Raw genomic sequence first — 16691 nt, 5'->3', positions numbered from 1 at the left:
CCGGGGCCGCGCAGGGGGTGCCGGGGCCCGGCTGCTTCCGCAGCCGCGAGGCTGGGGGTTCTCCTGCCCACCGCCCACGGGTGTACGCATACACACACCCCTGCGCACATGCAGCCCGGGCGGCCGCCGCGGGCAGCCGGCAGTGCGCATGCCCCCCGCTACGCAAAGCACGCAGGCTGCGCCGCTTGCGGCCGCGGCGGCGGGTGCTGAGCGGAGGGCGAGGGCCGGGCCTAAGCGGCGGCGCCGCCGCGTGACTCAGGTAACGCGGCCCCGGGCCGGGTCCCGCCGCCCCGCAGCAGCAGCCCCGCGCCCTGCCGGGGTGGGGCACCCCACTCCCGCCTCCCCGGGGCGGCCGGGCCAGCCTCACCCCCTCCGCTTTCCCGCTCTCCGTTACCGGCCGCCCTCGGCCCCGTGGTGCCCCCGAGAGGGGCGGCCTGACCCCGAGGGCACCGGGCGTGCGGGGCCTGTGCTGTGCCCCGGGGGGGCGGGAGGCGCTGGCAGCGGGGCCGGGGGACCCGAGCACCCTGGGGTGCCGGGAGTGGGGCTGCGCTGGGGGGCGAGGGAGCGGGACAGGGGGAAGGGGGCGCGGGGGTGTGGGGCAGGAGAGGGGGCCCCGCGCCCCGGGGCGGTGGGGGAGCAGGGAGCCAATTTTAGCCTGGCTAACCTTGACTTGTGTCCCTGGAAGGAGCTGGGAGCGGAGGCGTGTGCCTGGAGCGAGGGGATCCACGGCACGGCGGGACGCCCAGCAGCGCCCAGCGGTGGGTGTCCCTGCTTTAGGTGGTGGGTCACGGTGGGGGCTAGACCCGTTGGGGCCGGCGCCTCTCCCTTCCCTCTCGCCTGGGTGGGGATCGGTGGATGGGTCGGCTCCTCTTGCGAGGGAAAGCCGGTGGCATGTGGATCGCGGAGGGCCTGCCAAAGCACAGCCTGCCTCGTGGAGTCGTTTGTGCTGAGAGCCCGTTCTGCCTTGCGACAGAGACGGCTGAGTTAGGAGCGTGTTCTGGGTTTCACCCATCTCTTTGGAATCAGCTGCAGAAGTTTATTTTGCATAAGGCTTCACGGAGTTGTAGGGTCTTTTGAAAGTGGATATACTCCAATAGTCTCAAAATGCTTATTGTGAAACTGTTGGGGTTTGGTTGAGCAGGTGGCTCTGTTGTCCTGGTGTTTTTAACCTCTGAATGCAAATTCTGTCATATGTAAATAGTGTTTTGTTTTTCTGTTTAAATTCACATAAAATTGTGACATACCCAAACAATGTGCTAAATTCCTGGGCTCTGCGTTGCTGTAGTTCCCATCTTGTTTAATGTTCCTGGGAACATGTTCTGTTCAGGTTTTTGCTAGAATGAGAAGTCTTTGACAAAGGCGTTTATTTTAGCCGTCCTTGTCATTCGCAGCAGTGGGTTCCCTGCATGTGGTACTCAGAGGAGCGCTGGTCTAATTTAGAAACAAACTGTTTCTATTTCAAGTTTTAAGAGAACAATCTCATTAACATTCAAGTTCCCACTCAGATCTGGTTGCGGGAGGGAGTAAAATGAGTCTTACTGCCAAGTCTGATGCAGCCAATCCTCCGTAGCTATTTGTGAAATGCAGCAGTAGGGTTACTACTGCCTTTTGAGGCTCCTAGTTTGGACATTGGTAATGTATAATTCTCGGTGATGTACAGTCTGAGTGGGAGACTGGGACTGTTTTGAGATCAAGCAGAAAAGACATAGGAAGCCGAGGGCAAAAAAAGGTGAACTGAGAAACTGTCTCTGCAGGTTTCTGGCAGATCTGCAGAGAGAGCTTTAGCCTCATGAGCCCCAGTTTACTCTGTTGTTTTGGGGACCAGTGCAATGTCCACCCTCTTCCTGCTTTCTTTTTGTAGAGCTTAGGACAAAAGGTCTCTATCTCTAAACAGAAAGAGTGCTGGGATGCTGTGGGACCTGATTCTGAGCATGCAGTCTAGGAAATCAAAGATGAGCACTTTTAAACTAGCAGGGGCCATCGGAGCATTGCTGTTTAAAGTAAATGAATTAAGTGCATTTTAAGATTTACTGCTGTTGTTACACATTCATTGATCTGACTGTGTCTAATTGCTAATTAATAACAACTGTAGGCACAGTGTGTGGTCTTCGAAATGAGCTGGCAACGCTAACTGACTGAGAGATGCTATTGGAGAGTCACTTTTATAGCAGAACATCTCTGCTTCCAGAACTTGCTCATCTGAACAGCTTGGCCAGATGTGAACTTGCTGCTGCCTCGGCTGCTCCTGCTACAAGCAAGAGAGTCTAGAACCTCACCTTCAAAGTTATTTTTTCTTGTAAGAGTATTCACTTTCTTTATACAGAAGACAGCAAGATCAGGCAGGGCTTTATTTCTCTCTCTGGTCTGACCCTGATAGTGTTTTTAAATGCAAGATGGGCATTGCTGGAGGTGTGATGTAACAGAATTGATACGGATTTTTTGCAATGTTTGAATTTTTTTTTTTCAGTGAAAATGAAGAATTTGTATATTTTTATTGCTGTCCTGTTCATTCCATGGAGTTTTTCTTTGGCAAAGTATGATGAATTTGAGGATGGAGATGACATTATGGAATACGATGATAATGACTTTGCTGAATTTGAGGATGTTAATGAAGATGCAGTCACAGAGTCTCCTCAGAGGATCATCACTACAGAAGATGATGAAGAAGAAGCCACTGTAGAGCTTGAAGGTCAGGATGAGAATCAGGAAGACTTCGATGACGCAGATGCACAGGTAGTGCCTCATCTCCTTCCTCTCTGTGTTTCCTAATAGTATCTCTACACCCTTCTTTCTCACCTTATCTTTTTGGATTTTGCTTACCGGGCTTTGGATTTTCATGCTGTTTGTGATTTTGTCCTTAGGAAGGTGATACCGAGAGCGAACCGTATGATGATGAGGAATTTGAAGGCTATGAAGAGAAACCAGATGCGTCTCCTAGCAAAAATAAAGACCCCATAACAATAGTTAATGTAGGTATAAACGTTGATCTGCTTTCTATTTGGTGTTTCATCACTTATTTTTTTAAGGTGCTTTGCCAATAATGTCACTGGTGTAAAAATGTACACATAAGAGAGAATCTGTCCTAAAGAATTTACTATTTGAATTAACAAGAGACAGTGCAGAAACGGGAAGGCGTGTGGAGACAAGAAATACCTAAAATAATGCAACAGGGTTGCAGCAGCAGAATATGATCCAGGTGTGCCAGCTCCCAATTCCATGCTCTTCTGCATTGGTTTATGCTACTTTAAATAGCAACTCTTAAAGTAAAACTTCCAGGGCAGGTGCCTTTGGTCTGTTGATCTCTATTTTAAACTGCTAGAATTGCCATCCTTGGATCAATGCTCTATTCTGTACTCAAACTGAGAATTGTAATTGGAATATAGATCAGGAAATTCTTCATTAAACAGACCTTTTGAAACATAGTTTTGACCAAAGCATTTTATGACTTAGCTTCTTTTACCCATATGACTATGTGGGAGAAATGGAGGAACTACAGTGATGAGCTTCATTTAATCCAGAGAAAACCCATACATCCCAGAATGTTTGAGTGCTTTGTCAACACATAAAGAAGAGGTTGCAATGATGATATCCTTACAATAAACATAGTGTATTTTTAGCTTGTCTATCACTAAAGTTTCAGATTAGGAATTGACTTCTCTAATGGTTTTTGAAGCCAATCTGTCTGTCCGCCCTGCATTACCTTCTTGTTGCCTCCCAAGAGAGCCTTTTACAGAATGATCAGGTGCTTGAGGCCTGCATTTTTATTATCCCTGAGATCTCTTCTTAAGTATTATGGCTGACCTTGGTAGTGAAAATTAAGGTTTGGGTACTTTTATGTCTGAAGGGTGATACAGTGATAGCAGAACGGCTAATTATTCTCTGAAGATGGCAAGGTCAGGCAGGCTTCCATGCGCAGTCTGTGGCTCTTGGTGGCATTCTGAAAATGCTCCTGGACACTGGGTATTAGTTTAGATTTCAACAGAAGTTACATGATGATCAGATAATGCTGTGATGGGCAGGGCATCAGGCTCAAATAATCAGTGGGTTGAAATGCTGGGCTGTTGCCTACTCTGAGGGATACATGCTAGCACAGGCTCACTTGGAAGACAGAAGTATTTTGTTTGTATTAGCCAGGTATTTTGGGAATGCTATTATCGGTTGTTTCCTGTACGATTACTGTGTCCCAGTAGAGCCAAATGCATTATGTAGGCTTAGCTCTGTCCTGTCCCCTTTGTGAAACTTATTGCTGTGTTTGAGGTGAAGCTTCTCCAGTACTCTGCGTTTTCCAAATTGTTTGTGTGTATGGAATCCACTCATTCAATACGTAAAAGCCAGTCTCCATTCACTTACCATAGGTCCCTGCTCACCTTCAAAACAGCTGGGAGAGTTATTACATGGAGATCCTGATGGTAACAGGTCTTCTTGCTTACATCATGAATTACATCATTGGGAAGAACAAAAACAACCGTCTGGCTCATGCATGGTTCAATACTCACAGGGAGCTGCTAGAAAGTAACTTTGCTCTTGTTGGTGAGTTCCATAATGACTAGGATCCATTTTTAGTTTATTTGAATAAAGCTGGTTTTAGACCTGCATGTAGGCTAAAGAGAAGAGTAACCTTTTCTATGCAGATGCATGACAGCGCTAATGACAGCTCTGTGTGTAGACAAATAGCGTGCCAGTCTTCCAGAGCTGGAATTAGATTATGGTGTTGTAGTATAAATTATTCAGAAACATCACGGTGATACTGAAGTAATCCAGCAACAACTGAGCTTTAAGCCTACTGATGAACTTCGGTGTTTAAATTTGTGATTTTTAGACTGCAGTTCTCTTTCACTATTGTTTTCTTCAGGGGATGATGGCACTAATAAAGAAGCTACAAGCACTGGGAAACTAAATCAAGAAAATGAACACATCTATAACTTGTGGTGCTCTGGAAGGGTGTGCTGTGAAGGAATGCTCATCCAGCTAAAGGTAAGGATGAGTGAGTTTGTAGCACTGTTTACCTGTCACCAGTTTTCAGGTTCTAGAGGCTTTTCCATTCCAGTGTGAGCAACAAGGAGTCTTAGCTCGACTCTTTCGCGCACATTCAGAGAAAGGGTTCTGAATATGCACACATGAAGGGAAGACTGGTCAGACTAAAGATCCGTACAGGCCTGTATTCTGCCCATGAAAGTGGGTAAGAGTGAATGCTTATAGAAGGAGTATAGAAACCAGAAGCATAGCGTAAATAGAGGTAACTGGATGCTGAAGAGCCCAGCTGCCATTTAGAGGGACTTTAGCGTGTTGGAGGAATGGACCAACAGGAATTCCAATGAAGTACAACAAACACAAAGTCCTGCACCTGGGATGGAACAGCCCCACACGCTGGTTCAGCTCATAACTTGAGGGTTACAAGGCCCTGAGAAACTCATCTAATATAGAGAGCAGGCCTGCTTTTGAGCAGTATAGGTGACTTTCAAAGGGCCCTTCAAAGCTAAATTATTAGAAGAATATCTACTTACAACTGTCCTCTTTTTCCTTGAGCCCCACTGCTATCTGCCAATGAAGTGCTGCACTTGAGGTATATTTAGCTATCTTCTTCTCTGTTTACAAACTTGTGGTTTTAGTTTCTCAAGAGACAAGACCTACTGAATGTTCTTGCGCGCATGATGAGGCCAGCTTCTGACCAAGTGGTATGTACTCAGCCCTTTAGATCAGCTGTGATAAATTGTTGCATTCCATTAGTTCTGCTCTACTGCTTTGATTGTTCTTACGACACGCAAGTGAACTGCTAGGTGTCTTTCTATAGTATTCCATATCTTCCAGTTCAGTAACTGTTGAAGCAATCTGAAAGAATAATTCGTATTTTTTTTTCTGCCTGTGAAGTGCAAACTGCTGATGACTGGAAATTGTTTTATCTATGGGTTTTATTGTTTGAGTGGCTTTGTGAACAGTCTATCATGCTTCAAGACCTCATCTTGATAAAAAGTGGTTTTACGATCTGAAATACTTAATGATTGTTCTTCTGTCTGTTCAATCTGCTTGAACAGAGCTGCTTAATGCATAGCTGGCCTGGGTATTATATCCTCTAATGTTACTTTTTGTCTGGCCCTTGCTCTTGGGGATAAGGGGAATCTCGAACCGCATAAATGCCAGGAGAGGTTACATTTTGGAAGAACAGTGGCGGTGTGCATTGTGAATACTCTTTCCATGTATCTATAATTGTATTTACTTGTATCTATACAAAATATGTAATTTAGATGTGGGCAGTTGCTCATAAGCAATGGGTATCTGCACCGCAAGTAAGTGTTACAACTCTGCTGTTCTAGTCACTTGTCATTACATGTCTGGCGTTATGCCAGAATACTGAATTGAGTACTCAATCAAATTAAAAAGGTACCTTACCTTAAGACACACTGAGAAGGTTTAAATCAACCACCTTTATCTTAGCTGTGTATGGCCTCGCTTAGCCTTTGTTCTTGTGAATCAAAGTGTCAGACAAACATTGAAGTCATGGAAGACATAGGTCTTCCTTTGGCCAGTGGTCTGAAGGCAGAGTACGTTGTATAAATCTGATCAAGGCTAATAACGTTCTGTCCCACAGCAAATAAAAGTAACAATGAATGATGAAGATATGGACACCTATGTGTTTGCTGTTGGAACGAGAAAAGCACTGGTGCGACTTCAGAAAGAGATGCAGGACCTGGTATGTATGTTCACATTGGGAATACTAACATTATAAATAACGGGATGTAAGAACCTGTGATCTGTAGATGACTTGTTTTCTTGGGAACAGCTGAAAACTTGTGACTGATCTGTTGGAATTAGTGTGTGGGGAAAAGACATTTTCATCTAATGGATGGAAGTCTAATGCATCAAACATCTGGAGTGCTAGCCAGCTGCTGTCATAACTGCGGGAAAAGAGGCAATCGAAAGTAGCTTACATCTTCCTTTTGGTGTATAGTTCATTTAGGAGGAAGCTGAAGTATATTGTCAGGGTACACACGAGTGTCACTTCACCTAATTTAATTTGCACAAATTACTTTTTCAAGGATTGAAAAGTAAACTTAATTAGTGATGTGTGATGTGGAAAGTTTGGGTCTAAGTCATCTGCTTTTATGTGATCTGAAATTAAAACTTTCCATACGTTCAAGCCCCCTGAAGCTTGCAAGGAATCCAGTGATAACAAGCAGTGATTTGCAAATCTTTTCTCTCATAACTTGTCTCAAGTACCAGCACTAAATTGTGGTTGGTATGACGCCGGTTGTTTTTGTTCTGTTACCAAACAATATAAGCAAAATGCCTTAATCCACTTTGAGCATTCCAGCGTGGATATATTATGGTTGTTTTATCTTTTTCCTTAAAGTACTCATTATTGAAAGGAAATACTAACTTAAAGGCTATTGATACTGCATGCTTTACTTTATGCTTGAAATGTCCCCAGGCAGACTGAGTGACTGAGTTAGTGTATTGTTATTGTTTCTTATCACATACTTCTAGGGGTCCCACTGTGCTGGAACAGTTCAGTCTCATAAGACGCTTACAAGCTTGTGTTTATTTTTATTTCTTTCGTCTTGTTTTCCTTGAAACAGAGTGAGTTCTGCAGTGATAAGCCTAAGTCTGGTGCAAAATATGGGCTTCCAGATTCACTGGCTATCTTGTCGGAGATGGGGGAGGTCACAGAGGGAATGATGGACACTAAGGTAATCTTGAATGAATTAGTACAAATCTTCCTCGGTAACCCTGGCACTTACAGCCTATGCAAAGAAGTTCTAATCTTTATCTCCTGTAAACATCACAACAGGAGAGCCAAATGGCCCTAGTGAGATCTAGAGAAATGAAGACTCTAAGGAAGCTTAAGGGCTGGAAGAAAGATGTGATTCTCAGGTCTTTATTCCTTCTACATAGCAACTGTTAGCCTAACATGAACTGCAGACTTAAAACTGCCTTTCAAAGCCTGGAAGTGAGCTTCCACAGCCAGTTCGAAGAAGGGTGTTGATGGTGTGTCTGCAGGTCCTCAAAGTTGCTATCTGTTATCAAATGAATTGGAAAATCCCAAATGAGAGTTATATATCTAATATCTGAGTTGCTCACATTGCATTGAGGCCCCTTCTAGCAAAAGCTAAAAAAATTGACACTGATTTCAGTGTCATTGTGGGAAGCTGAGCACAGCAATTTTCTGAGTGATATATGGACACTTTGGTAAACCCGTATGGAGTGGGTAGGCTGAAGATGGATTGGTGTTGGGAAAAACTAACCCCAGTTTCTCTTTTAGATGATACATTTCCTCACGCACTATGCTGACAAGATTGAGTCCGTCCAATTCTCGGACCAGTTCTCCGGTCCAAAACTTATGCAAGAGTACGTATAAAGCTAGATCTCTCCTCGCAGTAGCTATTGTAACACTAAGCAAAATAGAGGCTGACAAACTTGTTTGCAGTGTGAAGCCTGCTGGAATGCACACAAAGAGAAATTGGGAGCAAAGGTAAAACAGGTGAATAAATACACACCCAATGCTTCCAAACGCTGCATTAGTTTAGAAGATAAAGGTGCTGTATGGCCTTAATATTTATTTTTGTGGGCTGGTTACGCTAGAGTTTGGGCAGCTACAAATTTCAGGTAACACCTGGCCGCTACAGTATACACAGCTGCATGGAAAACAACTGAGTAGTCCCACTAAAGGTGTACGGCATGTTAGAGTTTAAGGGTCGAGAAATAACACTGCAGGAGGAGAACTCAACGCATTGACTCGATGTTATTTGAATGCATTGAGAACTCGGTTTAAGGGAAGTCTGCAGTGTAAAAAAAAAACCACCAAGGCTGCTCGCCCTTCCCTAGCTGATACAGCTAAACACTCTGCTGTTGAATCCATCGCTTGGGTACTTTTGTTCAGGTTGATTCTCAGCTGTGCTTCAGAAATACACTGATGCAGTATCTCTTCTGTTCCTCTAAGCCTCCTGGTTTTGAGGTGCTTTTAGCTGCTGCTGCAGAATTGCCAAGTGGTGGGTGATTTATCTTATCTGAATTACCATGTAGGCTTTTGCAAGGGTGTCTTATGCTCACAGGCATATAAATAAATGATCCATATCAGAATGTGAAACTGCCCTCCAAAAAAAGGAACATACTTTGATTTAATTATAAGACAGCAGTATGTGTACCTTGTACTGAAATTGCTAGGCTTTGGAGGATCTGTGAAATGTCAGTCTGACTTTCTTACATTAGAATAGTGTGGAGTTTTGGGCAGTGAAGACTTGAATTCTTTAGAAAATGTTTGTGGTTTCTTTTTTTCCTAACTGATATTTATGTAAGATCTGTAGTACTATAAACAACAGGGCATATGTAAAACTGAATGTCATTAAAAACATATAGGCCTTCTTCAGGCTCAGATGCCAGAGCTCAGATGACCTCTGACAATCAGATTGGATGGTGCTGTTAGTATGTTTTTACATTAATGCCTTTTCACTGCATGCTTTTGAGTAAAACGCTTCAGGAGTCCGATTAGTTTGAAACTTAACTTTGGGTTACAGCCAGGCTTTTAATCTTGTTTATTTTATTTGAGTCGTTTGCAAGGGTGTTTTGGTTCTTGATGAGGTTTTCTCTAACAATGTTAGGTATTTTGTATGCCTGTATTTTTCTTCATTCATTCCAGCCCCTTTTTTTCTTTCCTACCAGGGAGGGGCAGCTTACAAAACTGCCCGAAACTAAAAAGACACTTTTGTTTACATTTAACGGTAAGAGAACTGGTGTGTGTGCGTACCTGGGGAAGTGTTGTGCTTTATTTGTGCAAGTCACATGCTCAAGTTCTGCCATCTATGGAAGAAAATATATAACAAATTACTTCAGTGCATGTAACAGGATCATTGATTATTAACCAGTAAACAGAAGGCGGTAATAACACTGGGGACTGAGCGGCATATCGTCATGATACTAGGATACTCAATCTTGCTATTATTGATCTTAGTTCACACTCATATCTCTACTGGTGGTTGTATTAGGTCACCATTGGAAGATGGCTTGTTTTTAAGCCACACACCTTGCAGTTTGAGCTTGCACAGTTACCTCGTTAACCCTGGTTTGCAATAAAAACAGCCTGTTGGGAGTCTATTCTAGAAAAGGCCCATAGTTCTCTTCAAAATTCAAGGCCATAGCTCCAAGTGAAGCTAATGTCAGAGCCTGAATTCAACCCTTATGTTTGTATTCCGTACTAAAAAAACTAAGGATTGTGTAGGGGAAAGGTGCCTGTCACTGTGTGAGGAATCTAAATGCGATCTCCAAAGCTAAATGCCTCTTTTAGTTAGTTATGTCCATCCTAAAGAGGAGGATAAGAACATCTTTCTTTCATGAATGGTGTGAGCAATAAGGAAAGAGCGTTATAGCAAGTAGAAAAATCCTGCCAACCTCTCTGAATTAACAAGAAACTCTTTATTTCAGTGCCTGGTTCAGGCAACACTTCCCCAAAGGACATGGAGTCTTTGCTGCCTCTGATGAGCATGGTTATCTACTCTATTGACAAAGCAAAGAAGTTCCGTCTGAACAGAGAAGTAAGTAGCGTACATTCTTCTGTCTTCTGAATATTGTATGAAATTGCCTCCATTACCATTGGATCCTTAATCCTAAGATTGAGAGCCTTATGTTTCTAATATGACTATCAGAGATGCTGCATCCTGCTCATGGGGAAATCTGTATTAACTGCATTTGCTTTTCTCCGTGAAAAGGGTAAACAAAAAGCTGACAAGAACAGGGCTCGCGTGGAAGAGAACTTCCTTAAACTGACTCACGTGCAAAGACAGGAGGCTGCCCAGTCCCGTCGGGAAGAGAAAAAACGGGCAGAGAAGGAGCGAATCATGAATGAAGAGGATCCTGAAAAGCAGCGTCGGCTGGAGGTGAGATGGATTTTCAGATTGTTACAAGCTACTGGCAAATTTCTCCTACGATATCTCCAGGGCTGCCTGTAGGTACACCAGCAATGGCCAACTTTGATTTCTTATTTGCTGGAAGACAGACAACTTTCAGGGTATATGCTGTTGCTTTCTGAAACATGCCAAGGCTTCCAGTGAGGAGCCAGCTCACGTGGGTAGAAATGTGAACCCAAGTACTGGAGGTCTTGCTTGTTTGGCTCTTCTGAAATGATCAGCTCGCTCTTTGAAGAGATCGCCAATGTTTATTCGGATCTCTCTGTCATTGCCTACAGGAAGCTGCTTTGCGGCGTGAGCAGAAGAAACTTGAGAAGAAGCAGATGAAGATGAAGCAAATCAAAGTGAAAGCTATGTGACTCCATTGTGAGAAGCATCTCAGTGCCACCTGCAGAATTTTAATTCACAGGGTACAAAGACCTACTTAACTCCATAATCCTACACTTCTTTGAACACTAGTAGCCATTAAGAGAAATGTTCCTTGCATTGGTGTTACTTATTTAAGTATTACAGCAACATGCAGGTGTATGTAGAGAGCTTTGTCTCGGCAGTTTTATTCCAGGTGGTATAAATTTTTGCTACTTGTCTGTTTTAAAAAAAAAAACAACCTGCAATATTCTTGAATGCTCTTTGTCATTTGTTCTTTAAAAAGAGAAGATTGTAAATCTGTCCACGTGTGCTGGTAACAGATTCATGCTTTGGTTTTAAACTTTGGTTTTAGTTATTGGGAGGGACGAGGAAAAAACTTAAGGGGAGGAAAACTGCGCAATAAAATATTTACTGTGCATTTATTTTCATCAGGCTTGTAAAGGCACAAAACTTAGCGCCTTCCATACACAGTATGGATTCTTCAGGGATTTAAGCCCAGTATAATAGAAGTGATTTTTATTTTCTTTTTTTACAAACAAGGGACTGAAACAGTATTAGGTCACCTGTGGCCATGATTGAAATATGTGTAAAATATAGATGGGTTAGATGCAAGGGAATGGAATACATGAACAGTTTCCTACTCGGGGTTTTGAATGCTGCAAGCTTAATACAATGTGAAGTCTGTAATGTCAGTGTGGTGTTTCTTCAGGAGTGAGCACATGGTGAGTTCGCAGCTTCAGCTAGCTTTCCTTGGATATTTTTAACTGTAAAAGTTTGCCTCAAAAACTTTTCTCCTGATCTCAGCAGCTGCTGCCTGGTTCACTTCAGCCAGAAGCTAGATTCAGTGAAGTATCTGCAATTGCCAATTTCCCCAAGCAAGTAAAAACGTTTCAGAAGACATGTATCCTCTTCATCTGGTAAATGATCACTTCAGGTTTTTGAATATAAACGGGGAGAATGAAGTGAATGCCCCTGTGCAAGCACTTCGCTGAGAGCGCTTTGCATTTTATAAATGCTTCCTGTCTAGAAGGCATTTTATTGTTGCTTGTAACAGACTTTTAAGTTTTGTGGGGAAACAATGTCTTGCATTTTCTTGTTCAATACTTTGTGCAAACTTGGTTCTGAGGCAGTAAGAATGAGCTGCTGTTGAAACAGCAATTGCTTAAACTTCTTATTCCAGCATGGGATACTTCACACTGATTTGAATGCAAATGTCTGTAACCTGATACATGCAAATACATTCATTTTATAATGATTGGTAGAATTATTTAAAACCAAAACTAATGTAGATTATGTGAAATTTTAGCACTATTTAGCTTTAAAGATTCATACGGTATTGTTTCACAAAGTTCTTTGAAAGGAAATACTAGTGTGTGCTCTTTTGAGTAAGTGGACAGCTTTCCTGAAGTCCCATACATTTGTGGGCCATGGCAGCTAATTTTGTAATATGAACATGCAAACGAACAATCTAATGAAGAGTAAAAAATAATTGAAACACTTCACCTGCCTACTTTACTTGGCTGGACTCTGTTCCTTTCATCTAGTAGAATCTCGAAGCCTCCTTTGTCCTGAGTAGGTTTCAGTGTAGGTTTTAAACACGGAGTGGCTGGCGTTATCTCTGCTGCCGTGTTGGTGGAAGCGATTCTTTCCAACCGGGAGCTGCTCCCTGGGAGGGCGGTGGTTGCTGGGGGGGCAGGAAGGCATCTCTCCCCTTGTGCGGGCTGGGGTGGGTGGAGAGGGAGGATTTGCCCCCTGCGTTTAAGGACGGGGCCGTGCAGGCGCTGCAGCAGCACCGAGGGCGGGGAGGCCGCGTTCCGCCGTGCCCGAGGAGCGGCTGGGCGGGCCGCGGGGGCGAAGCCTCGGCCGCTTTCTGAGGCAGCCAACATGGCGCCGGCCGCTTCCCGCCGCTTGTGCGCGCGGGAGCCTCGGAGACGACGTCACGCACGCGCCGCGACCTGCGAGCGCCCCATCCATCACGTGGCGGCGTGCTGGCGTCACACGCGCAGCGTCTCCTGCTGGTAAGCGGCGGCCGCAGCCTGAGGAGCGGGTGAGGGGCCGCGGGGGGAGGTCGCTGCCCTGCGGGGCCCGGGCGGGCCTTGCCGGCCGGCCGCGCTCCGGTGGGGCCCTCCCGGCCTGGGGCTGCCGGGCCCCGGGTGAGCGCTGCCGGGCGCGGGGCTCGGTGCCGGGGCTCGGCGTGAGGGGGTGACCCGCTCTTGTGCCTGCAGGTTGCCCGTCCTTTCACGAGCTGCGTGTGGTAACACAAACGCGGATTCCATGTCTTTTCTTGTAAGTAAACCCGAACGGATTAGGGTGAGTGTTGAACGCCTTCCAGCTTCCCTCAGACACCGGCGTGTCGGTAGAGCCTGCCTTGCGCTTGTGCGGAGGAGCCGCGGCGGGGCCGGCCTCCTGGAAAGCACCTTAAAGTCACGTTAAAACCCGCTAATGATGCGGCAGGGTATCGATGTGCAAGCTAGGCGCTAGTTAAAAAAAAGCTGAAGTGTTTATTGCTTGCACGCCTGTATCTCCTTTGTGTGCGGTGCGAGGTTTGTAATGAGCGTTGCAATTAAGAAAAAGTACGGTAATGCTGATTATTTCATACCTTTCTTTAAGAAGTTACTGCCTCATCTGTGTCGCACCACCGGCAGTTTTTGTTTGTGTGGGTTTTTTTTTTTCTAAACTTTACTTATCTTGGAAAGCTAAACACAACAGCTTTGTTTAATTCTGCATTTCTAAGTGAGGAAGTTTCATGCGAGAGAACCACTTTTAACGCCTTAAAATGGTATTGTTATATACGAGTTTTGAGTCATCATCACCTAAAGGCTCGTCGGTGCTTTCTAGGACTGGCTTCCCTTGCACTAAACAACATAAGCTATTTTTTCCAGTTATTTTACCGAGTAGACAAATTCTAACGTGAGAGTATTTGTTTATTTAATATTAGCTTCATGATCATCGCTCTGCAAGCCTAAAATTGCATATTCTATTGTGTGTTATGTGTGCTTGTCTATATATTTTTCTTTGAATCACAGAGTTGAATGGAGTGGTAGAAACATTTCTCTGTACAACCTAATGCTTGCTGTGAATTTTAAGCATGAATTCTGGAAGAGAACTACAGCTTTAAAATATTTATGTTCTAATTTTGCATTCAGTCAATAGATACATAGCCAAAATACATAAGTTCTCTAAGACATCACCTCATTGTAAATAGCTGAAGCTTTTTTTACACCTATTACACCCAAACAAACAACTTTTATTTGCCTATATAAGGGAGTTGTAGCATGCTTGTTATTTTTGCTGTATGTGCATGTATAAAGGTTCTTGTTTGAATGATCTAAAATTACGTTAACTTTATTGCAAGTGCATGCTGGTCAGGAAAAGCAGTAGCACCAGTGTGGTTGCTGGGTGCACGCCATCATAGTGGCACAAGAAGAGAATATCCTTGTCCAAAGTAAGGGTGTAACTCTGATGTTGCTGCTAATCACTTTCAGACCACAGTAGAATCCTTGAAGTGTTATGATTCTCTTATGTTTTTTGTGGGGAAGGGGGAAAAGAAACTTGTCTCTAGATGGAATAACTAATTATCTGGGGGATTTTTTTTTCTTTCAGCGGTGGGTGTCTGAAAAGTTCATTGTTGAGGGCTTAAGAGAGTTCGAACTGTTTGGAGGTAAGTTTTCCTCTCATTAGATGCCATTGTTAGAAATGTTTTCTTTTAGTCCCAGGGTCTGTTAATTCGGTTGTAAATATGTATCTTAACAGTAAAAGAGATGAATAAATGTTGTTGCAGCACCAGATCTGGTTATTCAAGCTGGCTCACCATATAAAGTTAACATGGAAGTGTCCAAGATCTAGCAGGTTATTTGGAAACCGATTTCGTGTTGATGGCAGTACTATTTTCAGACCCTGCATTCTGTATTTCTTAGCATAACCAGTTTTTTTCCTATGCAAAAGATAAATCTGGGGTTTGGGAAGGTTAATTATAATTTTCTGGGTACAAATGGATTTTGAATCTCTGATGATAGCTCCCCAGTGTGCAGGAGAGCTGATTGGTTTCTGTTCTGCTTTGTGCATAACGAGCAAAATTGCCCAGTTGGATGCAGAATTCTTGATCGGTGACATAGAAGGTGATCAGAGCATAGGAAAGATGTCTAGATCTTGAGCTTCCAGGTGGAGTGGAAGAATGTTCACTACTTCAGATAAACTTTAGATAGCTTCTTCTGTATTTAAGCGAAGCAGAGATGTCATTTTTCAATGTGTTTAGAGGTATAATAAAAAAAATTGTCACCTTACATTTATGTTGAATATATGAACAGTAGCACTACTTGAATCCCTTTAATTCCCATACTTGTACTACAATTTGATTATTTTAGTGCTGCAACCTTATGTGTAAATTAAATGTCTTTGTCTAAAAAAGAAAAAAAATGTATATATTTGGTATCAAAAAGTATCATGCAGGGTTATTTACTCAGTTTTCCAACTATATTTTTAATGGGTATCTGTTGAACACACCATGGTGAACAATTAATTTCTTTACTCCAGAGCAGCCTCCGGGTGACTCTCGGAGAAAAGTAAGTGATTTTTGCAGGCTGTGGTGCTGTGGTTCATTGCATGGAGATTATTCCTTGTGGAAGTTTGATTTTTCTTTTTATCTCAGTTATATATTTCATCTCTATATTTAGCTCTACGAGTGTGGAAACAGGTTTCACCCTGGAGTGGAGATTTTGGTGTGTGGTTTTCAAACTATATGTGACAAGTCAAAATTTTAAACTTAATCTCTTGGATTTGTATTTGTGTCGTTGTCCCTCCTCCCCCAGCCCCCCAAGGGTCTCTTTTTTGAGGTGATTTAGATCTGATTCTTCAGAGACGCTAATCTCTTATAACTCTCAGAATAAAAGGAAGAGGTTAGTTCACGGGAGTTCTGAAAACTAGGCCCAAAAAATTTTATGTTGGCCATTCAAAACCAGTGTTTCCTTCTGGACACATTGATTCTGATTTCCTTTCTCTTCCCTGTAGAGCGGCCACAACGGAGGCTCCAACATCAAAACCAAACATTGTGTAATTTTCAGTTTGAGGTGACTTTACCTCCTGTTTTCTGGTTGTCTTCAGAGCCAATTCTGTGCATGCTTGGAGAGCTTTGCCTCTTAAAAACTAGAATCACTAGCAAACACGGACTGTCTATTCAGAAACGTACAGCCAAAACGTGGCAGTTGAAAACTTTACCTTGATGGTTTTTGTTCTGCAGGCCCTGAATGCACAGTGGTGCAATCTGGTGCATAATGAACAATGCTCATAGAGTAACACAACTTGCGACAGAATATATTTGTCTAAATGATTTCCCAGCTACCCACACCATATTGAAACATTTCTGTGTGCAGGTGTTGCTCTAGTTTAAGCTAATTACAAACACGAATTGAGTGTGATTTGATTATAATT

The 16691-nt window shown here is 43.4% G+C and overlaps 2 protein-coding genes across 11 annotated transcripts in view; both read left to right on the top strand.

Annotated features, from left to right (window-relative positions):
- Positions 1–7: 7 nt before the first annotated feature.
- On the top strand, positions 8–12763 carry CCDC47 (coiled-coil domain containing 47). 5 transcript variants are annotated; one of them, XM_075171266.1, is made up of 15 exons: positions 8–259; positions 686–758; positions 2093–2296; positions 2468–2733; positions 2862–2969; positions 4356–4530; positions 4853–4974; positions 5610–5675; positions 6587–6688; positions 7575–7685; positions 8258–8343; positions 9655–9713; positions 10414–10523; positions 10698–10865; positions 11174–12763. In XM_075171266.1, the coding sequence occupies exons 4-15, from the start codon at positions 2473–2475 to the stop codon at positions 11252–11254; spliced, it is 1449 nt and encodes a 482-aa protein (XP_075027367.1). In that variant the 5' UTR covers positions 8–259; positions 686–758; positions 2093–2296; positions 2468–2472; the 3' UTR covers positions 11255–12763. The 5 variants fall into 5 exon arrangements, 4 of the variants coding, with proteins under 4 accessions (XP_075027367.1, XP_075027368.1, XP_075027366.1 ...); XR_012676892.1 differs by lacking the exon at positions 2093–2296 and having other exon boundaries at positions 35–259; positions 11174–11305; positions 12072–12763; XM_075171265.1 differs by lacking the exon at positions 2093–2296 and having other exon boundaries at positions 35–259.
- STRADA (STE20 related adaptor alpha) overlaps positions 12098–16691 on the top strand; it is a 13705-nt gene continuing 9111 nt past the window's right edge. The window contains exons 1-4 of one of the 6 annotated variants that reach the window (XM_075171275.1): positions 12098–12181; positions 13490–13550; positions 14868–14925; positions 15798–15826. In XM_075171275.1, coding sequence (XP_075027376.1) covers positions 13539–13550; positions 14868–14925; positions 15798–15826 — 99 coding nt within the window. In that variant the 5' untranslated portion in view covers positions 12098–12181; positions 13490–13538. Of the gene's footprint in view, positions 12182–13259; positions 13312–13489; positions 13575–14867; positions 14926–15797; positions 15827–16691 lie in introns of those variants that run through there. The other 5 variants (XM_075171272.1, XM_075171271.1, XM_075171270.1 and 2 more) reach the window with 5 other exon arrangements.

Source organism: Calonectris borealis, chromosome 22 (assembly GCF_964195595.1).
Source record: "Calonectris borealis chromosome 22, bCalBor7.hap1.2, whole genome shotgun sequence".
NCBI lineage: Eukaryota > Metazoa > Chordata > Aves > Procellariiformes > Procellariidae > Calonectris > Calonectris borealis.
This window is presented reverse-complemented; position numbering and strand designations above follow the sequence as displayed.